General features: G+C 36.6%; 1 protein-coding gene across 2 annotated transcripts in view; it reads right to left on the bottom strand.

Moving 5' to 3' along the window:
* FRZB (frizzled related protein) overlaps window positions 1-20,091 on the bottom strand; it is a 33,681-nt gene that overhangs the window by 5,492 nt on the left and 8,098 nt on the right. For both annotated transcript variants that reach the window (XM_070475915.1, XM_070475914.1), the window contains 2 exons: window positions 19,070-19,117; window positions 3,066-3,131 (listed from right to left, as the gene is read on the bottom strand). In XM_070475915.1, the coding sequence (XP_070332016.1) occupies window positions 3,066-3,131; window positions 19,070-19,117 (114 nt within the window). The remainder of the gene's footprint in view (window positions 1-3,065; window positions 3,132-19,069; window positions 19,118-20,091) is intronic.

The raw sequence follows: 20,091 nt of genomic DNA, 5'->3' as shown, positions 1-20,091 counted from the left end.
CTACCGTCTCAGTGGGTATTCTGGCACCCAGTTTATCTCATAAGGTTGGGCATGACTTCTCAAAATAAAGACAAAACTGCTTTAAAAAGAATAAATTCAGTTGCAAATTCAAAACATTTGGCCCAGAATCTAGAAAGTACTGTTCTGCTTCTTTTCTGTATTTCTCTCCTTTGGAAGAGCCAAATTCTTTAGATTCCTACTTCGGGTAAATGAGCTTTTTACTTTTTTTTCCTAAGGGGATTTTGAAAAGGCCTAAGAAGAAGCAAAAAATGTCAATTAGTAAGAAGCCAACAGCTTTTGCCCAGGCAGCCTCATTGCTCTAGTTCAATATCCATGGACTTTATACAGAAGAAAATACAACATATACAAATGAATGTACTTTTTAAAAGCCTCTTAGGCACATATCTGCCAACCACTTTCATCTGAGTTCCTTCCCACATATTTTAGGGGTTTTGGACTACAAAGGAAAAAGTAATCCATGAAAATATAAAGCCAACTAATAAACCACTGCCCCCCATCAATGCCCCAATTCCATACAGAAATTTATTCAATAACATTCCATCAGTACAAGACACATACAAAAAGATTTAAGCTACTAATTCTAAAAACTTTAGAACAAAACCTCAATTTTGCTTCACAGGTATTTCAATCTTCAGAGAATTAGTTGTCTCAAGTATGAGAGCTTATAGCAAACAAAATGTAACTGCCCAGCCTCTCTGCTTGGTGTGATTTCTGAGTAAAGGGGTCTTTTTTTATTAGTGTTCTATTCTTATTTTAACAAAAGATAAGGTTGCCCTTTTTGAAATGTCATTTGGGAGAACCAGATGATAGATTCACAGCCCCAGCTAGCACACATTTTTGTGTGTCCTGGCTTATGTGAATGTGCTTCATAGCATTCATCAACTATTAGAGATTAGTGAACTGTGCAAACGTTCTCAAACTAATGATTTATTTACCCAGTGTGTCTACTATTTTCATTAGAAATTTTTAGCACATGTACCCACTCCAAAGTAAATACCTCTCTACAAGACTTACTTTATTATTCAAGTAATTTTGTTAAAGCTCAAGAGCTTTTAACTGAATTAATCTGAATGAAGCAGAGGTTTCATCTGAATTATCAATTTGCTCCTGCCTCCACTTTGTTTTCTCAACAGACACACAGAGATATTTAAGACATATAAAATTCAACATATTATTAAATTTAAAATATATATTTTTTTCAGAAGTTTTCCTTCTCTTTTATAATTTCAGTGCCTGTCTTTCTCAAAGAAGCTCTGAGTAAGACTTAGAGAAGTGAAAATTCTTAAACTATGGGAAATCTAGTTATTGTTTAACCATGAGAAAGAAATTATCTTTTTTCCACTAACTGTGATCTGTATCCTATTTTCTGTTATAATATTTACTCAGCTACCTTGTTGGAAGATTTTCTCTTCCTATGACCTGTAACCATTTTATCTTTTAACAAAAATAGTCACACTAACCATTGTAGCACTGAGACTGGATAAAGTAAAAATTAATAATAAGTAAAACAAATACAAACTAAGTAAAATTTCCCAATATAAAATTTTTCATGTTTTTGTCTTTAATATAACTCATTAACTTAAAAGTTCATATAGCATTTTTCAATCTTACAAGGTTAATCTCCTAAAAATTAAGTTTCCTTTCCATGTGATATTTCACATCAATTTATAGAGGATAGCGTCCTCAGATGAGCAGCCAGGCATCTGATTTCTTACATTTCCACCTTAGAAAGTATGTCTACCATTGGCTAAGAGAAACTATAGATTACTCTAAAGATAATTAGTAAACAAAAAAATAAAAATTGAATCCATTGAAGAAAAATTTGAGAAGCTAGCTATATTTATTTTAGAGAGATTTAACTACACTGAATTTTTTACTTGATATCTTTCAATATACAGTATTTTCAAAGATATCAAAGGTTACTCTTACAAAGATTTATCCATTTCTCTCCTTCCAATTCCCAAATAATAGAAAAAGAGGAATAATTCTGTTGTGTGTGTGCTATATTCTCTAAAGTAAACTCAATAATAAAGCCTTCATTTTAGTAATGAAGGCACTTTATAAATCCATTTAATTGCCATGTTTATTCATTTACTCAGCATTAACAGTCTTCGGCAGAGATAGTAACATGAACTTTATTAATCTCATAAATGCCAGAGTGGAAGAATCATAATAAAATACCAATAGCATACAGCAAATACTGATTTGTTGCCTATTTTATCAACTAGCAAACCCTATTAATTGACCCTTCTAAGTATAACGGTGATTGATATTTGTGACTCTGAAGCATTCCAATACCCAAGAGTACATTCTGGATAATTAAAGGAAGGATAACTTAGGTTCAATAATCGCTGATAAAATAGGGATAATAGAACGTTTCATGGTGCAGTTGAGAAAATCACCTAAGACTGTGTATGGAAACGACCTAACACATCACCTGGCAGGAGAAGGTTTCTCCTCCCCCGGTTAAATTTGTCAGCTATATTTAGATCGGTAGCTCTTCAGGTAACACTTTGCTTATCAGACAGCACGTGTCTAGGTCAGGCTAGATAACAAAACATTTCATTGAATACTAACAACCTCTGTGTTACTTTCCAACGCTGTCAATGTTTTCCATGAGATAGAATGTTTGAAAAAATCCAGTTTGACTCTTAACCACTCCTTATGCATTGAAGTGCTCCTCTGTTTACCCCACTGACTGTTCACCCCAGTGAATCACAACTGATGACCTGCTGCAGCTCCATATCCTTGCCGGCCTATCAGAGAGGGAAGAGCATCTCTCAGCTGCCTGTGTATGTCACTGCATGGTCCTAAGATGCCAGCAGTGCTGCCTGAAATGCATTACAAAATCAAGCGTTTGTTAGGAATAGTGCCCATATGAGACATTTTAATTGTTTAGAACAGAGAGATTATACTCTTAAAAGTTGTCCTTGCTTATTCGTTTTTAAGCCTTATTCGTAAGTTGTTCTATCAATCTACACATACACACACAAACCCCTTTCTGAACCTAGCAGTTCATAAGTTGATCATAGAGTTATCCTTACCGTAGTTGTAATTGTTTCGGAAATAGGTCTTCTGTGTAGCTCTGACTGGTTTACATTTGCAGCGTTCTAAAAAACATAACATTTTATCTATTACGAGCAAAAGTTCAACGTTAGCTTTCTTTTGTTTATGCATATTTTTTGGTAAGATCAGACCCAAATCTAGTAGCAAAGAAGCTCATATTCTCTGTGTCTGGTCCTTTTTTCCTGCAACTACATTCACATTTATTCTGTCTACAGAGCTGCCTATTCAATGTCAAAGTTCCCAATCCTGAGGAAACACTGTTCACCACCATGCATGAAGAGACCATGAAGCCTGAAAGAGACATGCTCAGTGCTTAAGGCAGTTGAATGAATGCCAACTGAGAGGCAAATGATGCTTAAGCTCAAGTAACTAGTTACCCCTGTTCAAGGCCACCTGCACTCATAGACATTTTACAGACTACACAACACACCTCCAAATATTAGTTTTTGGATCTAAAATCAACACAATAAGATAAGCACATGTTATTATGACCCAGTGAGCTTTTTGAAATTCTCAAGGGGCATAACCTCCTCCTTTTTTGGATCTAATTTTTTAAAATTTTAACTGAAGTATACATGATTTACATTATCTTAACAGTTTCAGGTGTACAACACAGTGATTCTCACGAGCACTTTCTATAGGCAGAATAACTGGTATTTAACTCAGTGGTAGTTCTATGTTTACTGGAGGAAGTTACTATATACATATTTTGAAATAAGATGTTCTGTGTTTTTTAAATATCTGGTGAGTAGTGACCAGAACATTTTCTATGTAATATAATACAAGCATATGTAATAAAAGTTTTAATTATCTCAAAGTGTTTCATATATAGCATAAATCATTTAGCATCTTAGAGAGTAGATTACTACATTGTTTATGATAGATTACTTGGCTAAGAAATATACCTAATGTGTACATCATAACCATAATAAAATCTTAGTCATTAAAGTCAACCTAAAAATTGGAAATAATACACAATTACCTGAGAAAGCATTCGTTTATGTAAAGATTTCTGGGCACACGAATCACAGAAAAGAAGCCAACAAAAATTTTTTTGTTTAAAAAGTGGTTTATGTTAGCATGGAGACCAGTAAAAAGCAGAAGTTTTTGTTGACAATTTGACATTATATTTTCTAAGTGTGTGTGTGTGTGAGTCCCTCAGTCACGTCCAGCTTCTTGTGACCCTAGGACTGCAGCCCCACCAGGCTCCTCTGTCCATGGGATTCTCTAGGCAAGAACACTGGAGTGGGTGGCCATTCCCTTCTCCAGGGGATCTTCCTGATTCAGGCATCGGACCCAGGTCTCCTACACTGCGGGCAGGTTCTTTACCATCTGAGCCGCCAGGGAAGCCCTTCCTTATCATAATAAATGTTATTTCCAGCTGAACTCACGGATAAGGTGCTCTGAAGTAGCAGTCCTTCGGAGAACAGAACCTCCCTACCCTCTTTTCGGTTATAGAGACAAGCATCTCTCCTCCCAGGAGAGAGGTGAGGGTCTCCAAAGCAGGAGCAGCAGCGCCGCTGTTCTCACCCAGGAGAGAGGTGAGGGTGTCCTCAGTGCTGCACACAGCAGTGCTCTTATTCTGCAGATAATTTTTAACACTGTTTCTGTGCAATAACGATCTCAATAGACAATAGGTCGTATCAGTGCTGGTTGCTATTTTAAGAAGATTCCTCAAAAAATGATGTTTTTTATTAGCAAAGCGTTTGTATTCCCATTTAAAACAGACTGAAAAGTTATCTAGTTCTACCGTACAGTTGTCTTCTTTTGTACCAAAATGTTACATGTTTTTAAAAGAGAGATTCTTGAGATGAGACTATTTCCGAAGAAATAAATGCTATGGTCTTTGACTTACAAATTATCCTCACCTACATATAGATATGGATTTGTGCTTTTCTCTTTAAAAATAGATACTACTCATTAAAAATAACACATGAAGATAACTTATCTACATATTTGTAATTCTGCAGAAATCTGCACATGTTCTAATAAAAAATTCTTGGCAAAAATACACCAACTGCCAATTAAATAGATTTAGAAAAATACACCAGCTATTACTGGATTGATTCTAACATGATTACCTGAAGCATAAACAATGGATTTCACAAAACTTCCAAGCGGAGATTTTTTTCCAAAATATTATACCGTAAAATAATTTAGGAACTTTTCAAGCAGGTATTTCCACAGCCATATGTACAACTACATATATTAGCTAGATCCCTAATAGCTAATGACCTAATATATCCATTATATTCTTTGGACTGAATTCTGTTCCTCTCCAGTGCACTCTTTTCTCCTGCTGGCCTCAGAGGTAGAAATGCCATACTATGTACTTAAGGCCTTTCCTGTGTGCCAATCCCTAGCTCTTGCTAGAAGCAAATATCTGTCTAGTTGAAGTACCTAGTAGCTCAATAAAATAGCAGAGTAAAAAGGAGGATGGAATTTTATACCCACAAGGCTCAAGTACAGAAGAACTTTCTTTCACTTATTTCTGCTGACTCAACCCAAACATATTCATATCTGAGGGTATTCATGAAAAGTATATCTTAGATCAACAGTTCTGGAGGAATACCTTTCTTGTAAAGTATGTCTACTCACATCTACATATATATCCCTGAAAGCCCAAGAACTGGGAAATGGCCAAAAAAAACCCAAAATCATGGAGGCATATGCTGCATGTATTAGCCACTCTAAAGCAGACTGCAACAGTTTCTTTTTGTTTATTACCAATAGCTGATTTCTGATTTGTATGTGGCCAGCAGCATTACCATCATATCTACTTTAATTCACGAATAATCTTGCCAGTAGTCTTCCTCCCCCAGCTTCCAAATGGCACAATGTCTAGGATTTGTTCCACTATCGTGGCAAAGTAAAATCTATTCTTTTGCTGAGCTTTGTACAAAGACCAATAGGAATCCATTTGCTTGCATTCCACTGCTGAGAAGAAAAACATATACAGGAACTGCTTTGGTGCTCTTATCTAAGGAAAAATACGGAAAATTTAAAGAGGCTGGCTGCGACAAAATAAAGTGACAAGAGTTCTTCAAATTCGGGGAAGGTTTTAATATCAGCAATTCATTGCCTCCAGTCTAGGATTAAATACAACTCTCTAGAGTCACATAACAGCATGTGGTCCTGTATCCCACAGCATCCTTGCAGCAGGACCAAGAAGCTCTCTTGGGGAGCTCTCCCTCGACCCTCTAGCTGGGTTCTCTCAGCTACTCTTCTAGAATCAATGGTCTCCTACTTCTCTGCTAGTAAAACTGACAACTGTTCCTTATCCTAGTATGAACATGAGTCTACCCCACTAGAATGAATGTGAGTCTGTAAAATCAATATGCCCAGTGACGCATACAATCTGGTCTGCAATTCAGGGGAGCTGTCCTACTGTGCACTGGAGTGCTTGAGCTGGGAAGAGCCTCACTCTCTCAACAGTGGGGCTTCTTAGAAACAGTTCTGAGTGGACGTCATCACATCCTCCTTCATTCATTTGTTTACACATAAAAATCAGCTCATTTATTGAAAACACACAAGGGCAACAGTCTTTTTTATGGGTTCTATAATTTTACAAGATCTAAATGTTATAAGTATCTGACAATTTTGAAATTTGATGCTCACTGGACCTCCACTATTTAGGGCAACCTTGTTTGAGTTCAAGCTTATGTGTGATACAACTTTCTAACGAATCCTGACCTTTGTTTGAAACGGACTTCTCTTGGGTCTCCTCCAGAGCTATAAGACTATAATTAACTTTGGCAGATTCCAAAACCCCTATAACTTTTCATGTCCCATGACTTTGGAATACTACTGTTAGTGAATATTTTTCTGCTTTTTTTGGAAAAGGTCTTAGATCTGTGCTCAAGATTTTTTTTCAAAAAGTAGGGGAAAAAAGAAAATATAATTCTATTGGTGTTACAATTTCTATAATAACCCTTAATATTGGCTCTTTCTAATTGGGTCAGAGTTTAAAAAATTTTAACTTGTACCAAATGAAATATATGTTTTGTATTTGATCCTGGAAGCCCACTTCGCTCCATTTTAAGACACATAGGAGCAGACCACAACAATTTTTTTTAACAATTTTTAAAAATAGATATAAAAAATTAAATATTATGATCACTAACTCTGACTTCGTTACTGAAGAAAGAAGTCTTCTTCTTTTTATCTTTGTGAGAAGACTTTCTAAGAAGTCTTCTACACTTTCCATTGCCTATAAATGGGCATGGCTTAAATAATTTAAACATGTCAATATCTATCACATCATAGAACTGCCTTTCTTCTACAGAAAGAGTGTTTTCTGATTTTACAACCCTGGGATAACTGTTTCTCTAAATATGAGATGGGACAGGAAAAGAGAACTAACATTTTTTGAACTTTTTGAGTCACTAATGTAATTCATTCACTCTACAAATATTTATTGAATTGTTCTTATATGCCAAGCTCTGTGCCAGGCATGTAGGACACACCTGATGAGCAACACAGACAATTCAGAACAGGATACAGACACTGAACAAATAATTACACACAAAATAATTTATGTTCAGGTATAATACATGTAATGAAAGAAAAGTATAATGTGCCATCAGAACATACACCTTGAGGACCTACACTAGTCTGGTCTTCAAAGTCCTCTAAGGAAATGCCATTAAAGCTTGAAACCTGAAAGATCAGCTGTTATCTAGGTAGGAACTACATCTTTAGGTATAAGACAGTGAAGAAATCATAAAGCAGACTGGGAAGGAGCACCCAAAAATGAGGAAGAAACACAGGAGATTGCAGTCGAAAACCAAAAAATGGTGCTGCAAGAAAACAGGTGAGCTCTCTTTGAGAACACCCTCAAAGTTCAAATGACTGAAGAGAAAAGGAGGTCTATCAGATTCAGTTGGCAAGGGAACTTCCCTGACAGTCCAGTCGTTAAGACTCTGCACTTTCACTGCAGGAGGCATGGTTTGATCCTTGGTCAAGGAACTAGGATCATTTAGCATGACATGGCCCCCCCCCAAAAAAAAAAAATAGTTGGCAAGGTAAAAATGGGTGAAAATCAGAGGAACACTCCATCCACTGCATAAGAAGAAAAAGGAGAAAGGGGTACTGATGTTGACAGCTTATACATCTGTTGGTAGGGTGATAAGATTTCCTTCTGATAGCTTTTACTTTCTCATTAAAGGATGAGGTTATTAGCTGCAGGAAATGAGGGGCGCTAAAGAAGCAGGGCATGGAAGAGTAAAGGAGAGAAGTGAAAGTATAAAACAGTTCCTGAGTGGAAAGGCAAGCTTTGTAGAGACACAAGGTAGTATTGCTAGGCAATGCTGATCATGTATTCGAATTTTATCTTGAATTTAAAGTAAAACCAGTCACCCCAGCTAAGTAATTTTCTCCAGCAACAAGAGTTGAGAATATGTCAGGTGACTACGGCAGAAGAAAAGATAGGCAAATAAATTGAAGGTATTTTCAACGGAATGACTATTACAATAGTTCATGAAATCTCAGGTAGGCAAGGAGGTTAGGGTTGAACAATAATAGTCAGTGGTATATGATGAATAGGCAGTCCCAGCAGAGTAAAATTATAGCAATGATGATACTAGAGCAAATCTGCTGGGATGAAAAAAGATGGTAGGCAAAGAAGGGTATACTTGAAATTAGGATTACAGAGCTGGCACTATTGCTAGATGGCAAGGTACAGAATGTGCCCCTGGAAATAGATGGCTGGGGCAGAACAAACAGGTTAGTGAAGTACAGAAGTCACTGCACTAAATGAATGATCTTTATCATCAAAGTCATCAAAATGGCAACAGAGATGGGTGCCATTATAGAACATGCACAGATAGTGCTTAATGGAAGATAGGCAATTTATCACTAGACCTTTCAGAAATCAGTTTCACTACCCTTCTAAAAACAAAGAGATGGTGAAACATGCCTGGATTCCAGCCCTAGGACCACATTCTCTCTTCCCAAAATTATGTCATGAAATGGACACTTTATTGAAAATCTAAAGGAAATTATTATTCCTGGTGCATTAAAAAAAAAAAACAAAAAAACAAGAACAGACAAGAAAACAGAACCCTGGTGTCCTGATTTCAATGATGAAAGAACACTTTTATTTTTTTAATATTTGTTTACTTTATTTATTTATTTGGCTGCACCAGGTCTTAGTTGTGGAACAAGGGGTCTTCAGTCTTTGTGGAAGCATACAGGATCTTTAGCTGTGGTATGTGAACTCTTAGTTGGTGCATGTGGGATTCAATTCCCTGATCACGGATCAAACCCAGGGCCCCCTGCACTGAGAGTGTGGAGTCTCAGCCACTGGACCACTAAGGAAGTCCAGAAAATTTTTTAAAAGAACAACAATGCATCTCTTACAGAATCAGGAACCATGCTGATCTATACCACTAAGTAGGTCTATACTATTGAGGCAGAGCACAGAAAATGCTATGATTAAAAGGATGGACTTTTATGATCAGACACAGCTGGATGTGAATGTAGGCTCCATGCCTTACTATTTATGTAACTTTTAGTATCTAAAAAGTGGTATCTTGCAGAATTACTGACAGAATTAAAAAATAAACATAAAATACCTTTCACAGTACCTAGCACACAATGGCCCATAAATGTCGGATTTAATTTTGGGTAAGAGTCACTGAGAATCCCAATCCTTCATTTGTAAAGACCATTTAATAAGTAAGGGAAGCAATATTTTCCCAAGGCTGCTTGCTACCTGCAAGAACTGTGGTACCTACCATAAGTAAGCAAAGTAATAGGATTTTTTCAATAGTGCCTGACTCTGCTATTTTGATTCAAGTTCACAAAGCTAATTTCTGTCCTGATGTAGGAAGTCCATTTGAACTATTATGTACATTTCCAAAATTTGAGGAATCAAAGTTAGCAAGCCAGAATGATCATATATGTGGCCATTATATTAATAATAAGCATTAGCACAAGAGAATACGGCAAATTGATTAAGGACACATGAGTTTAAATCCCAGCTCTGTCCCTCTTTGCTTATGTTGCCTTTGGCAAGTTACAATACCCATTCCTAAACTAACACTGGCTACCCCATCAAGTTATTATAAGAATTTAAACAGTAATTCACATAAAGAATTTGGCACAGAGCCTGGTATTTAATCACTCATTGGATGCTAGCTAGTAGTACTAGTTATATATAAACAAACAAAAAGATCAGAAAATACTTTATGCAAATTTAAGAGCAGTTTATAAAACAAAAGAGAAAATTTTACAACAAAAAGTCATCTATAAGTTTGAGGATAAAAATCTGGCAAATTTTTCCTGGAGATAGAAAGTTAATTTATATTATTATATTTAGTTTGGGAGGAACTGCATAAAAAATAGAATTTAGAAATCATATTGGTATTATGCTCACACAAAGGCAAATTATTCCACAATAAAATGATGCACATAATTAAATTGGTAAATCTCAAAAGCATTATACAAAAATAAGAGCAGCCAGTCACAAAAGAGTATGTGCTATATGATTCCACCTGTATGAAGCTGAAGAACAAACAACATTAATCCATGGTAATAAAAATCAGACCTGTGCTCAACTCATGGTGGGGTGGGTGATTGAGTTGACACAAGGGAATTCTCAAGGGAGATGGAAATGTTCTTTATCTTGATCTGGGTGATAGCTACACAGGTATATATATTTGTGAAAGTTCAATATGCCACACACTTAAGAATTGTGCATTTTACTGTAAGCAAATTAACATATGAATTCATAATTATAAGAATTCCTTTCATTTTTCCATAAATTAAAGTGTGTCATGACTTAGTGGCTGTTCATTACGTGTTTAATATTTATTTCCTAAATATATACATTAGGCAAAAAATATCATATTAGATTTTATTCTGGATTAGAGTTGTATATGGAAAATGCAATTAAGTCAACTGGTGAACTCAGCTTTAAAAAGCAAAACCAACATTTGCTCAATTTAGCTGAAAAAACAAACCTCAAATATTGCAATAAAGGTCTCAATTCATAGTAATTTGCACTTTGTAAAAGGGAATTGCTTAAGATTGAGGGAACTAGTGTTATATTTTAAAGAAAAAGAAATTTAGTTTTCTTTCTTTAGGATTTGTATCTTTGGAAAATTTTAAATAAACTACCTTTCAGAAGGTTTCTGGATCCAAGAGTCATCGGGATACACTAAATGTAGAGAACCAAGGCAGTACACCTGCTTTCTCTTGTGAGATCTGAAATGCTAGTTTTGTGCTGTACAGGTACTCTAAAGGAGTCGATTAAGAAGGAATTCCCTGGTGGTCCAGTGGTTAGGACATCAAGTTTTCACTACTGAGGCCCAGGTTCAATCTCTGGTCAGGGAACAAAGATCCCTCAAGTCACGCGGCATGTCCAAAAACAACAAAGGTCAGTTAAGAGAAAAGCAAAGTAGGTCTTTCAGGACATCATGCATCTACCTGATGCCAACCACACAGAAAAGAGGTGGGAGAAAAGTGCAATCAACTGTTCACTCCTTCACTCCCTCCCTGTTCTTGGCATCGAGTATGCCAGGACAAGGGGTGGTCATCACGTCTGTGATGAATGGTTGGGGTGGATGGACTAAAGAGTTTATTGGTAGATGGACGATGAAGGTTAAGTGTTGAGGACCTGGGAAAACAATGGGGCCACATACTAAAACAAAAGTTGCAAGGGGTAAAATTTTAATGAAAAGAAAATTATTGAATACATACCCTTTGAAGTACAGACTGCCCAGGTAGAAATGTTTATTGGAGGTGAAATATGTAGCATCCAGCCTATGTAACTGGATGACTTCCAACAGGAAGAACTCATTGTAAGGAGGAGCAGAGGCCAACCACAGAACCTTGGGGAATGCCCACAGCTGGGAGACAGGAAAAGAAGAACTAGGACAATTTGGGTAATAGCCCAGGGAGAAGAATTCTTAGGAATGAGTATCCATCCAAAGCGTCCAATACTGAAAACAGTGAACAAAGCATATATTTGTAAGTAAGTAAGTGTTAGTCGCTCAGTTGTGCCCGACTCTTTGAGACCCCATGGACTGCATCCCACCAGGCTCCTATCCCCATGAGATTTTCCAGGCAAGGAAGGATACTGGAGTGGATTGCCATTTCCTTCTCCAGGGGATCTTCCCAACCCAGGAATTGAACCCGGGTCTCCTGCATGGCAAGCAGATTCTTTACTAACTGAGCTACAGGTAAGCTACTATATAATTACAAAATATTACTTTTATCTATCTTAATTTTATTTTCAAATAAAGGGTCGAAGTTACCACAAATTAATTCAGACTTTATAGTGAACAAACATTGCACCAAGGGAAAAAAAAAATAGAATCCTTCCCCAGATTAGTAGGAAATAAATTGGAAATACCCTGATGCTGGGAAGGACTGAGGGTAGGAGGAGAAGCAGGCGACAGAGGATGAGATGGTTGGATGCATCACTGACTCAATAAACATGGGTCTGAGCAAACTCAGGGAGACACAGGGAAGTCTGGCATGCTGCAGTCCATGGAGTCACAAAGAGTCAGACAGACACTTAGCAACTGAAGCAACAAATTTGGAGAAGGAAAGAGAGAAAATGGGTCCATACTACCCAAGCTAGGCACTGGTTGTCTCAGTAAGACAAGGTTGGCTGTTGCAGGGCAGAAGTTGGGGGTGGAGGGGGAGATGGCCAGGGCAGACCTAGCAGGTCCAGGCAGTCAGGAATCGCTAGTTACTCAGCTGCCCAGAGGGGTTTCTCTGAAGCACCTCTGAAAAACGACCAGAAAGGCGTTAGTTAAAACTGCAAAGAGTATCCAACTCGTGTGAAAGTGTGTGTGGGTGTTAGTCACTCAGTCGTGTCCAACTCTTTGTGACCCCATGCACTGTAGCCCGCCAGGGTCCTCTGTCCACGGAATTCTCTCGGCAAGAATACTGGAGTGAGTTTTCATTCCCTTCTCCAGAGGATCTTCCCAAGCCAGGGATCGAATCTTCCCAAGCCAGGGATCGAATCTAGGTCTCCTGCATTGCAGGAAGATTCTTTACTGTCTGAGCCACTAGGAAAGCCCAGTAGATATTACTCATGTTTCCCTAATTTGAAAATATACCAGAAATAAATATCAGAACTCAGCAATCAGTATTATCTGATTTTATATTTATACACAGACCCAGAATAACAGGTTAAGTAATTTGATCATGCTCATACACTTAATTAATGTCAGAATTTACTAATTATTATCACCTCTTTGGGAAAATGTATTTTTCAAATACAAAAGTCATAAATTGGTCACCATCACCAAGTAGAAAACTGGGGCAAGGGAGGGGGATTCTTTTTCAGAATTGTTTTAATAAACAATTTATCTTTTCATTGCACCATTTGAATACCTGCCTTAATTTTCTGGGTTGATTTGACCAGACCAAGTGACTCAGCAGAACAGAACTAAAATTGTTTTTCTCCATATTCCATGTTATGAAAACTAGAGAGAATGTACCCCTTATTATGATAGTGGAATTACAACAGCAAAATGCACTCACAAATTGGAAGCTGCTCAGACAGTCATTATCTCAAAAAAAAAAGAAGACTGCTAGGCTTTGAGGCAAAGGATAAATTAACTGGACTGAAAGAATTTCTTTTCCAAATTCCAGATATAAACAGCTTGACACTTTTGAAAGAGAGGTTATGAGGGTTACAATGCTCTTGTGTCTTCCTCATTTCTTTCATCATAATCAACCTTCAGCTGTTATATTCCTCCAAAGTATGACATTTTGAGTGTGAACAAATTTTATTTTCTTCTTGAAACATGTGACCATGTCAGTGTGTTTCTCCACAAGCAAGTGAGCTTGGTTTTGCCTGTCTGTTTTTTATCGTTCCCGTTACACCAGGGGACAGGAAAACATTCCTCTTTTATAAAGAGGAGCAGTAAACGCTGAACACAGGAACAACATATTCACTCTAGCTTTTACACATTGAACTATTTTTGTATTTAATTTATAGTGCCATTAATGTCTTCTCTCTTTCACACGTTGAAGTGCTATATTATTCTAACCATAAGTTCTAGACAAATTGATAGAACGTGCATGTACTTGGCCTGAAATTTTGACTCACTAAGTGTACTATATACAATACAAATGAGCTTTCCAGTTTGTTTTGAGCAACTATAACAGGAGTAATCCTTAAAATAGCACCACTATTGGACACCAGTGATTTCCAGCTGATTTTACGACACTATAAACACTCTCAGTTGCATTCAAAAGCAACATAATTCTAAATAAACCATTTTAATTCACTTGTGTTTTTAAAAGTTAACTGTTTGAGGTACCTTTGATGCACGTTGCCTTATGTCAAATACTTGTCACTCTGATAAGATTCAGTGGAAATCAACAGTGAAACTATTCTAGTCTAATGAAAATTGATGCTTCAAACTTATCTACAACTTAATAAAGATTCCACTTCCATATATGACAACTTACAGACCAAATCAGTACAAATTACATTTCAAGAAAGTAAAAAAGAACTAGCTGTAGTTACAATGCTTTTGCAGAAACAAACACATTAGTCATACTTTTAGGAAAAAAAAGGAGAGGAAAAAAACCTAGAAATAATGCAAATTTCCAGGGCCATTAGAATGAATAAATGAAGGGTGGTATATTCATATGATAGAATACTATACAGTAATTAGAATTTAAAACTTCTGCTATAGACAGCATAGTGAAGAACAGAGGAAGGCACACACATAGATACACTATCTATACATACACATAAAATGATGCCTCTCACGAAAGTTTAAATCAGACAAAATTATTCTATGCTGCTAGAACTTCTGCCAGAGGCTACCTCTGGGAAGAAAGCTGGAATCAGTGACTTGGAGGTGGCACAAGGAAGTGTTTCAGGAAGTGCCGGCAATGGTGCCCATCCTGATCTGTGCAGTGTTTACTTGGTGAAAATGCGCTGGGCTGCATGTTTAGATGTGCTCCGTTTCTGCACATACGCTATACTTCATTTAAGGGCTTATTTTACGGAAAGATGGAGTAAGTAGCCTCCATCACCTCTCCCCTACTGAACGCAGTTATAAAACAGAATCCGAGAAGCAGCTCCTCGAGGACCCTGAAAAGGAAACAGTAGTGGGAAGTTTGCGAAAGAAGCCCAGCACCATCAAACCGAAGGTGCATCTGTCATCCTTTCCACTTCTAGTACCTTCCCGCCTGGTTTCAGCACAGCCTGGAAGCAGGTATCATGCAGACAGTCCTCCAGAAAAAGCCCTCCAGTTCTAACTCAGGAAGTGGGAAGGGGTCTGCTGACACCCAGCCCTTCCACCCCATCTGCAGCAATCCTGGGACAGTGGTGGCAGCACCAGCTGCAGAAAGGGAAGTCGTCAGACGCCTAGACCGCTGGCGGGGGAGAACCTTCCTTTCCGACCGGACACCGCGTGGTACCGAGACTGGGGCAAGCCCCGCGGCTCTGTCCTGACCACCAGGCCCTGATATACAAGGAGTCACAGGAAGTGCGTCACAGGGCGGGATAAATAAAGCCCCAGGTTTCTGGCCAAAGAACCAAAAGGGGGAGCCCCCCAAAAGTGAAGGGTACTGAGATAATTATGGAGAGGGAGGAGCTTGGGAAAGATCCCATGGAAATATTAATGAACTGCTGGGCTCACTCCTGGGCATGAGTGACTGACACTAAACAGAATACAATAGACTTTGAAAACTGGACTACGGTATAAATCACTGCCCTCATCTCACACTGGTCACTGAATGGCACACACATGAGACAGACCTGAAAGCCACCACAAATGCCTTCGGAAACCAACCTTCAGAAGACTAGTCAGAATTTGCAGCCTAAATCAAGTTAGGTTGACTGCTGCTAAAACAAAAAAATATCATCATTCTCCATACGATCTTAAAGACCCAAAGTCTTAGGACATAATATTCAAAATGTCCAGGATATAAGAAAAAACTATTCTGCATATGAAGAACCAGGAAAATCTCAGGTTGTATGGGGAAAAAAAAATCAGGTGACACAAATGGTGAAATTATCCAACAATGACTTTAGGCAGTTTTCTAAAAATTTTCCAAAAAGTAAATGGTGAACACCCTTGAAATGAAGCAGATGATAGAAAGACTCAAAGAAACTCAAGATATAATAAAGAATTAAAAAAATAAAAATAAAAAATAATCAAGAGAAAAATCTTAATTTTAAAAATTATAACTGAAAATTGAAAATACACTGGATGAGTTCAACAGCAGAATGGAGATAACAAGGAAGAAGTCAATAAACCTGAAGGAATACAAATAGAAATTATCCAATCTAAAGAAGACTGGAGGAAAATGAACAGAGCCTCTGGAACCTATGGGCAATACCAAAAGATCTAAAATTCATATAACCATATACTCACAAGTAGAAGAGAATGTGTTATAATAGTAAATATTTGAAAAAATAACTGCTGAAAGTTCCCCAAATCTGAGAAAAGGTATAAACTTATAGATACAAGAAGTTAGGTTAACCCTGAATAGTATAAACCCAAAGAAATCAACATCTAAATATACTGTAATCAAACTGCTAAAAACTAAAGACAAAGAAAAAATTATTGAAAGCAGCCAGAGAAATCTGATGCATTACTTACAGGAGAACAATGATTTCAATGACAACCAATTTCCCATGAGAAACATTGAGGACAGAAATAAATGAAATAGTATAAATGAATTCTATATCCAGTGAAAATATCCTTCAGGAATAAATATGAGATAAAGACATTTTTATATGAAAGCAAACTGATAGAATTGGCTGCCAGCAGCCAAGTATAAAGGAGGTTTTTCAGACACAAGGAAAATGATACCAGAAGGAAGCCTAGAACATCAGGAAAGAAGGTGGAACAATAGAAATTATAAACATCTGTATAAATACAGTAGGCCATTTTTCTCCTCTTGAGCTATTTAGACATATTTAATGTTTGAAACAGACATTAATGGTTGAAAGAGAAAATAAAACATTGTCTTATGGAAAGATATATATATATATATATATACACATATATATATATATATATATCACAGACACATACATGAATGTGTTTGTGTGTGTGTATACACACATGTTCACAAGGGTGAAAGAGAAAGAGGGAGAGATACATTCCAATAACCCAAGAGAAAGCTAGCAAATAGGAAACAGAAATGAAAAAGAGAGGGAGAAAACATAAAACAAATTTTAAAAAGGTGCTAAATGCAAACATATTAATAATTACAACAGATGTAAATAATCCAAACATACTAATCAAAAGACAAAGATTGACAGAATGGATAGAAAACCAACACCAACCTAAAAACCAATTATATTATGTCTAGAGGAAATTTATTTAAAAGATAATGATACAGATATGTTAGAAGAAAAAGAATAGAAAAGGATACACCTTGCAAACACTGACCAAAAGAAAACAGGAGTAGCTATATTAACATAAAACAAAATAGACTTAAAAAGAGAAAAATTACCAACGATAAAGAGGAACATTACATCACTGGGTCAATTCACCAATAAGACATAAAAATATTAAATGTATACACACCAAACAGTATCACATTTGACTTCATGGAACAAAACTGACAGACTGAAAAGAGAAATAGAAAAATCTACAATATTTGGAAACTTAAACACTTCTCTCACAGTGATCAATAGACAGAGTAGACAAAAGACTAACAAGAATCAACTAATCTACTTGACATTTAAAGAACATTCCATCCAACAATGCCAGAACACATATTTCCCAAGGACACATGAAACATTCACCACGAGAGATCATATCCTGGGTCATATGATAAATCTTAACAAATAAAAAAAACTAAAATCACACAAATTATATTCTTTGACCATAATGGAATTTAGAGTAAAAATTAATAACATAAGAACAGAAAAACCTCCAAACAGCACCAAATTTAACAACACAATCCTAAATAATGCATAAGTCACAGAGGTAGTCTAAATGGAAATTATAAAACATTTTGAATTGAAGAAAAATAAAAATAAAACCTTTCAAAATTTGTGAAATGCAACTAGAGTCATTCTTAGATGCAGAGCAACTGGAACTCTTAAGTATTGCTAGTGTAACAGTGAACACTCATTTGGAAACAGTTTGGCAGTTTTTTTATGAAGTTCAACACACCCTTACCATTTAACCCAATAATCCGGTTCATAGATATTTACCCTAAATGAAAAATGAAAACTTATACTTACACAGAAACCTATACACAAATGTTTATAATAGCTCTATCTATGATTGCCAAAAACTAGAAACAACCCAAATGTCCTTTAAGACATAAATGGACAAGCAAATGGTAATGCATCCAAGTAAGAGAACGTTTAGCAGCAAAATGGAATGGACTACTGATACATGCAAAAACTTAGATAAATCTCAGACATTTTGCTGTGTGAAAGAGGCCAGTGTCCAAAAGTTACATAGTCTATCATTCCATGCACACTACAATCTCAAAAAGACAAAAGCATAGCAATGAAAAACAGATTCGTGATCGCCAGAGGTTAAGGGTGGGAGAAGCTTGTCATCATTGAGGAATAGGATGAGCTGAACTGAGTTTTTTGTTTGTTTTGAGGTTATGGAACTCTTCTGTATCCTGATTGTGTTGGTGGTTACACAAATTCAAATATGTGTTAAAATTCAAAGAACTGTATATGGAAATAAAAGATCAAATATTATCACTAATTTAAAAAATAAAATTAATACAAACAAAGGAACATTTTTATAAGTTTCCATTTAATATGTAGGGCACTATACAGTCCATGGAATTCTCCAGGCCAGAAAACTGGAGTGGGTATCCTTTCCCTTCTCCAGCAGATCTTCCCAACCCAGGAATAGAACCGGGGTCTCCTGTATTGCAGGCGGATTCCTTACCAACTGAGCTATCAGGGAAGACCATGCAGGGCACAAACTTCCCCAAATAAGATTTCAATATCTAGGTAACATCAAGACTAGTCTGACCACAGTGAAAACCAGAAAGATAGTGGTATACTCACCACTGCTTGCTCCTCTACAGTTTCCATTACTAGAATCCATAGGAAAATCTGAAAGGAGATGATAGAGTACAGTAAGTCATAACATTCATTATTATTTCAAGAAGTCTCACATTAAAATCTAATTCAGTCACAAGTTGATTTGGATAAGAACCCAGGTGCCTCAAGGAAATGGGTTCTTATTTGTGTCGTGAGGTTGATACTATCATTTGTAGGTCAAATAAGGACAAGATGCATTCCTTCATGTGATTTTCATGTGACTGAAAGCTGATATACTCTTTGAATCCTCATCAGCTGTGGATACATTTCTGGATTTAATTAAAAAGTTTTTGAGTTTCATGAAAATTCCCAACAATAAAGCATATACTAGGTACTCACCCAACACTTTTCGTGATGGCTACAATAACTAAATACACCTTTTCAATAATAGATGTATCACACTTTACTGGCATACATTTTAATTCTTAGTGCTTAAGGAAATCATGCAGAAACCATTCCTGTGCTCCTGGTTAAGTGCACACCAAACAGGTGTTTAGCAGAAAGGAAGTCTACCATCAAGGGACTACTCAAGCCAGTGCAATTAGTACACATAATAATAATTGGAAATTGCCACTGACTCTTTTTAAGATCCCCAAATCCCAGAAAACGGTAACACGATTAATGCTAATGAAAATGGTGATTATGTTAAGTTCTTCTTTGTTCTAGTTAAGAAAGCAGCCTCTAGTGAATAATACAGACTGCCCCAACAAAGCATTATGCTGTACATAATTATATGTTCTTATATACTGAGTTGACACTTCAACTCAGTACACTTACACCAGCATTTTACATTTGCATTAATACTTTATGTTAAATGAGTTTAATGCCTCTGTTTATCCTAACAGAAAATAATGCTCTTCCTCTGTCCTTTTACTTCATAGGTCATATCATAAATAAATGAAACAGGAAGGTATAACACCATTTTAGAACAGTAACACTCGAAACTACAATTAATGGGTTACTTTCCCAGGCTTAGTAATCATCAA

The sequence above is a fragment of the Odocoileus virginianus genome, chromosome 13 (genome assembly GCF_023699985.2).
Source record: "Odocoileus virginianus isolate 20LAN1187 ecotype Illinois chromosome 13, Ovbor_1.2, whole genome shotgun sequence".
Lineage (NCBI taxonomy): Eukaryota > Metazoa > Chordata > Mammalia > Artiodactyla > Cervidae > Odocoileus > Odocoileus virginianus.
The sequence above is the reverse complement of the archived record's forward strand: the minus strand, read 5'-3'. Positions and strand labels throughout refer to the sequence as shown.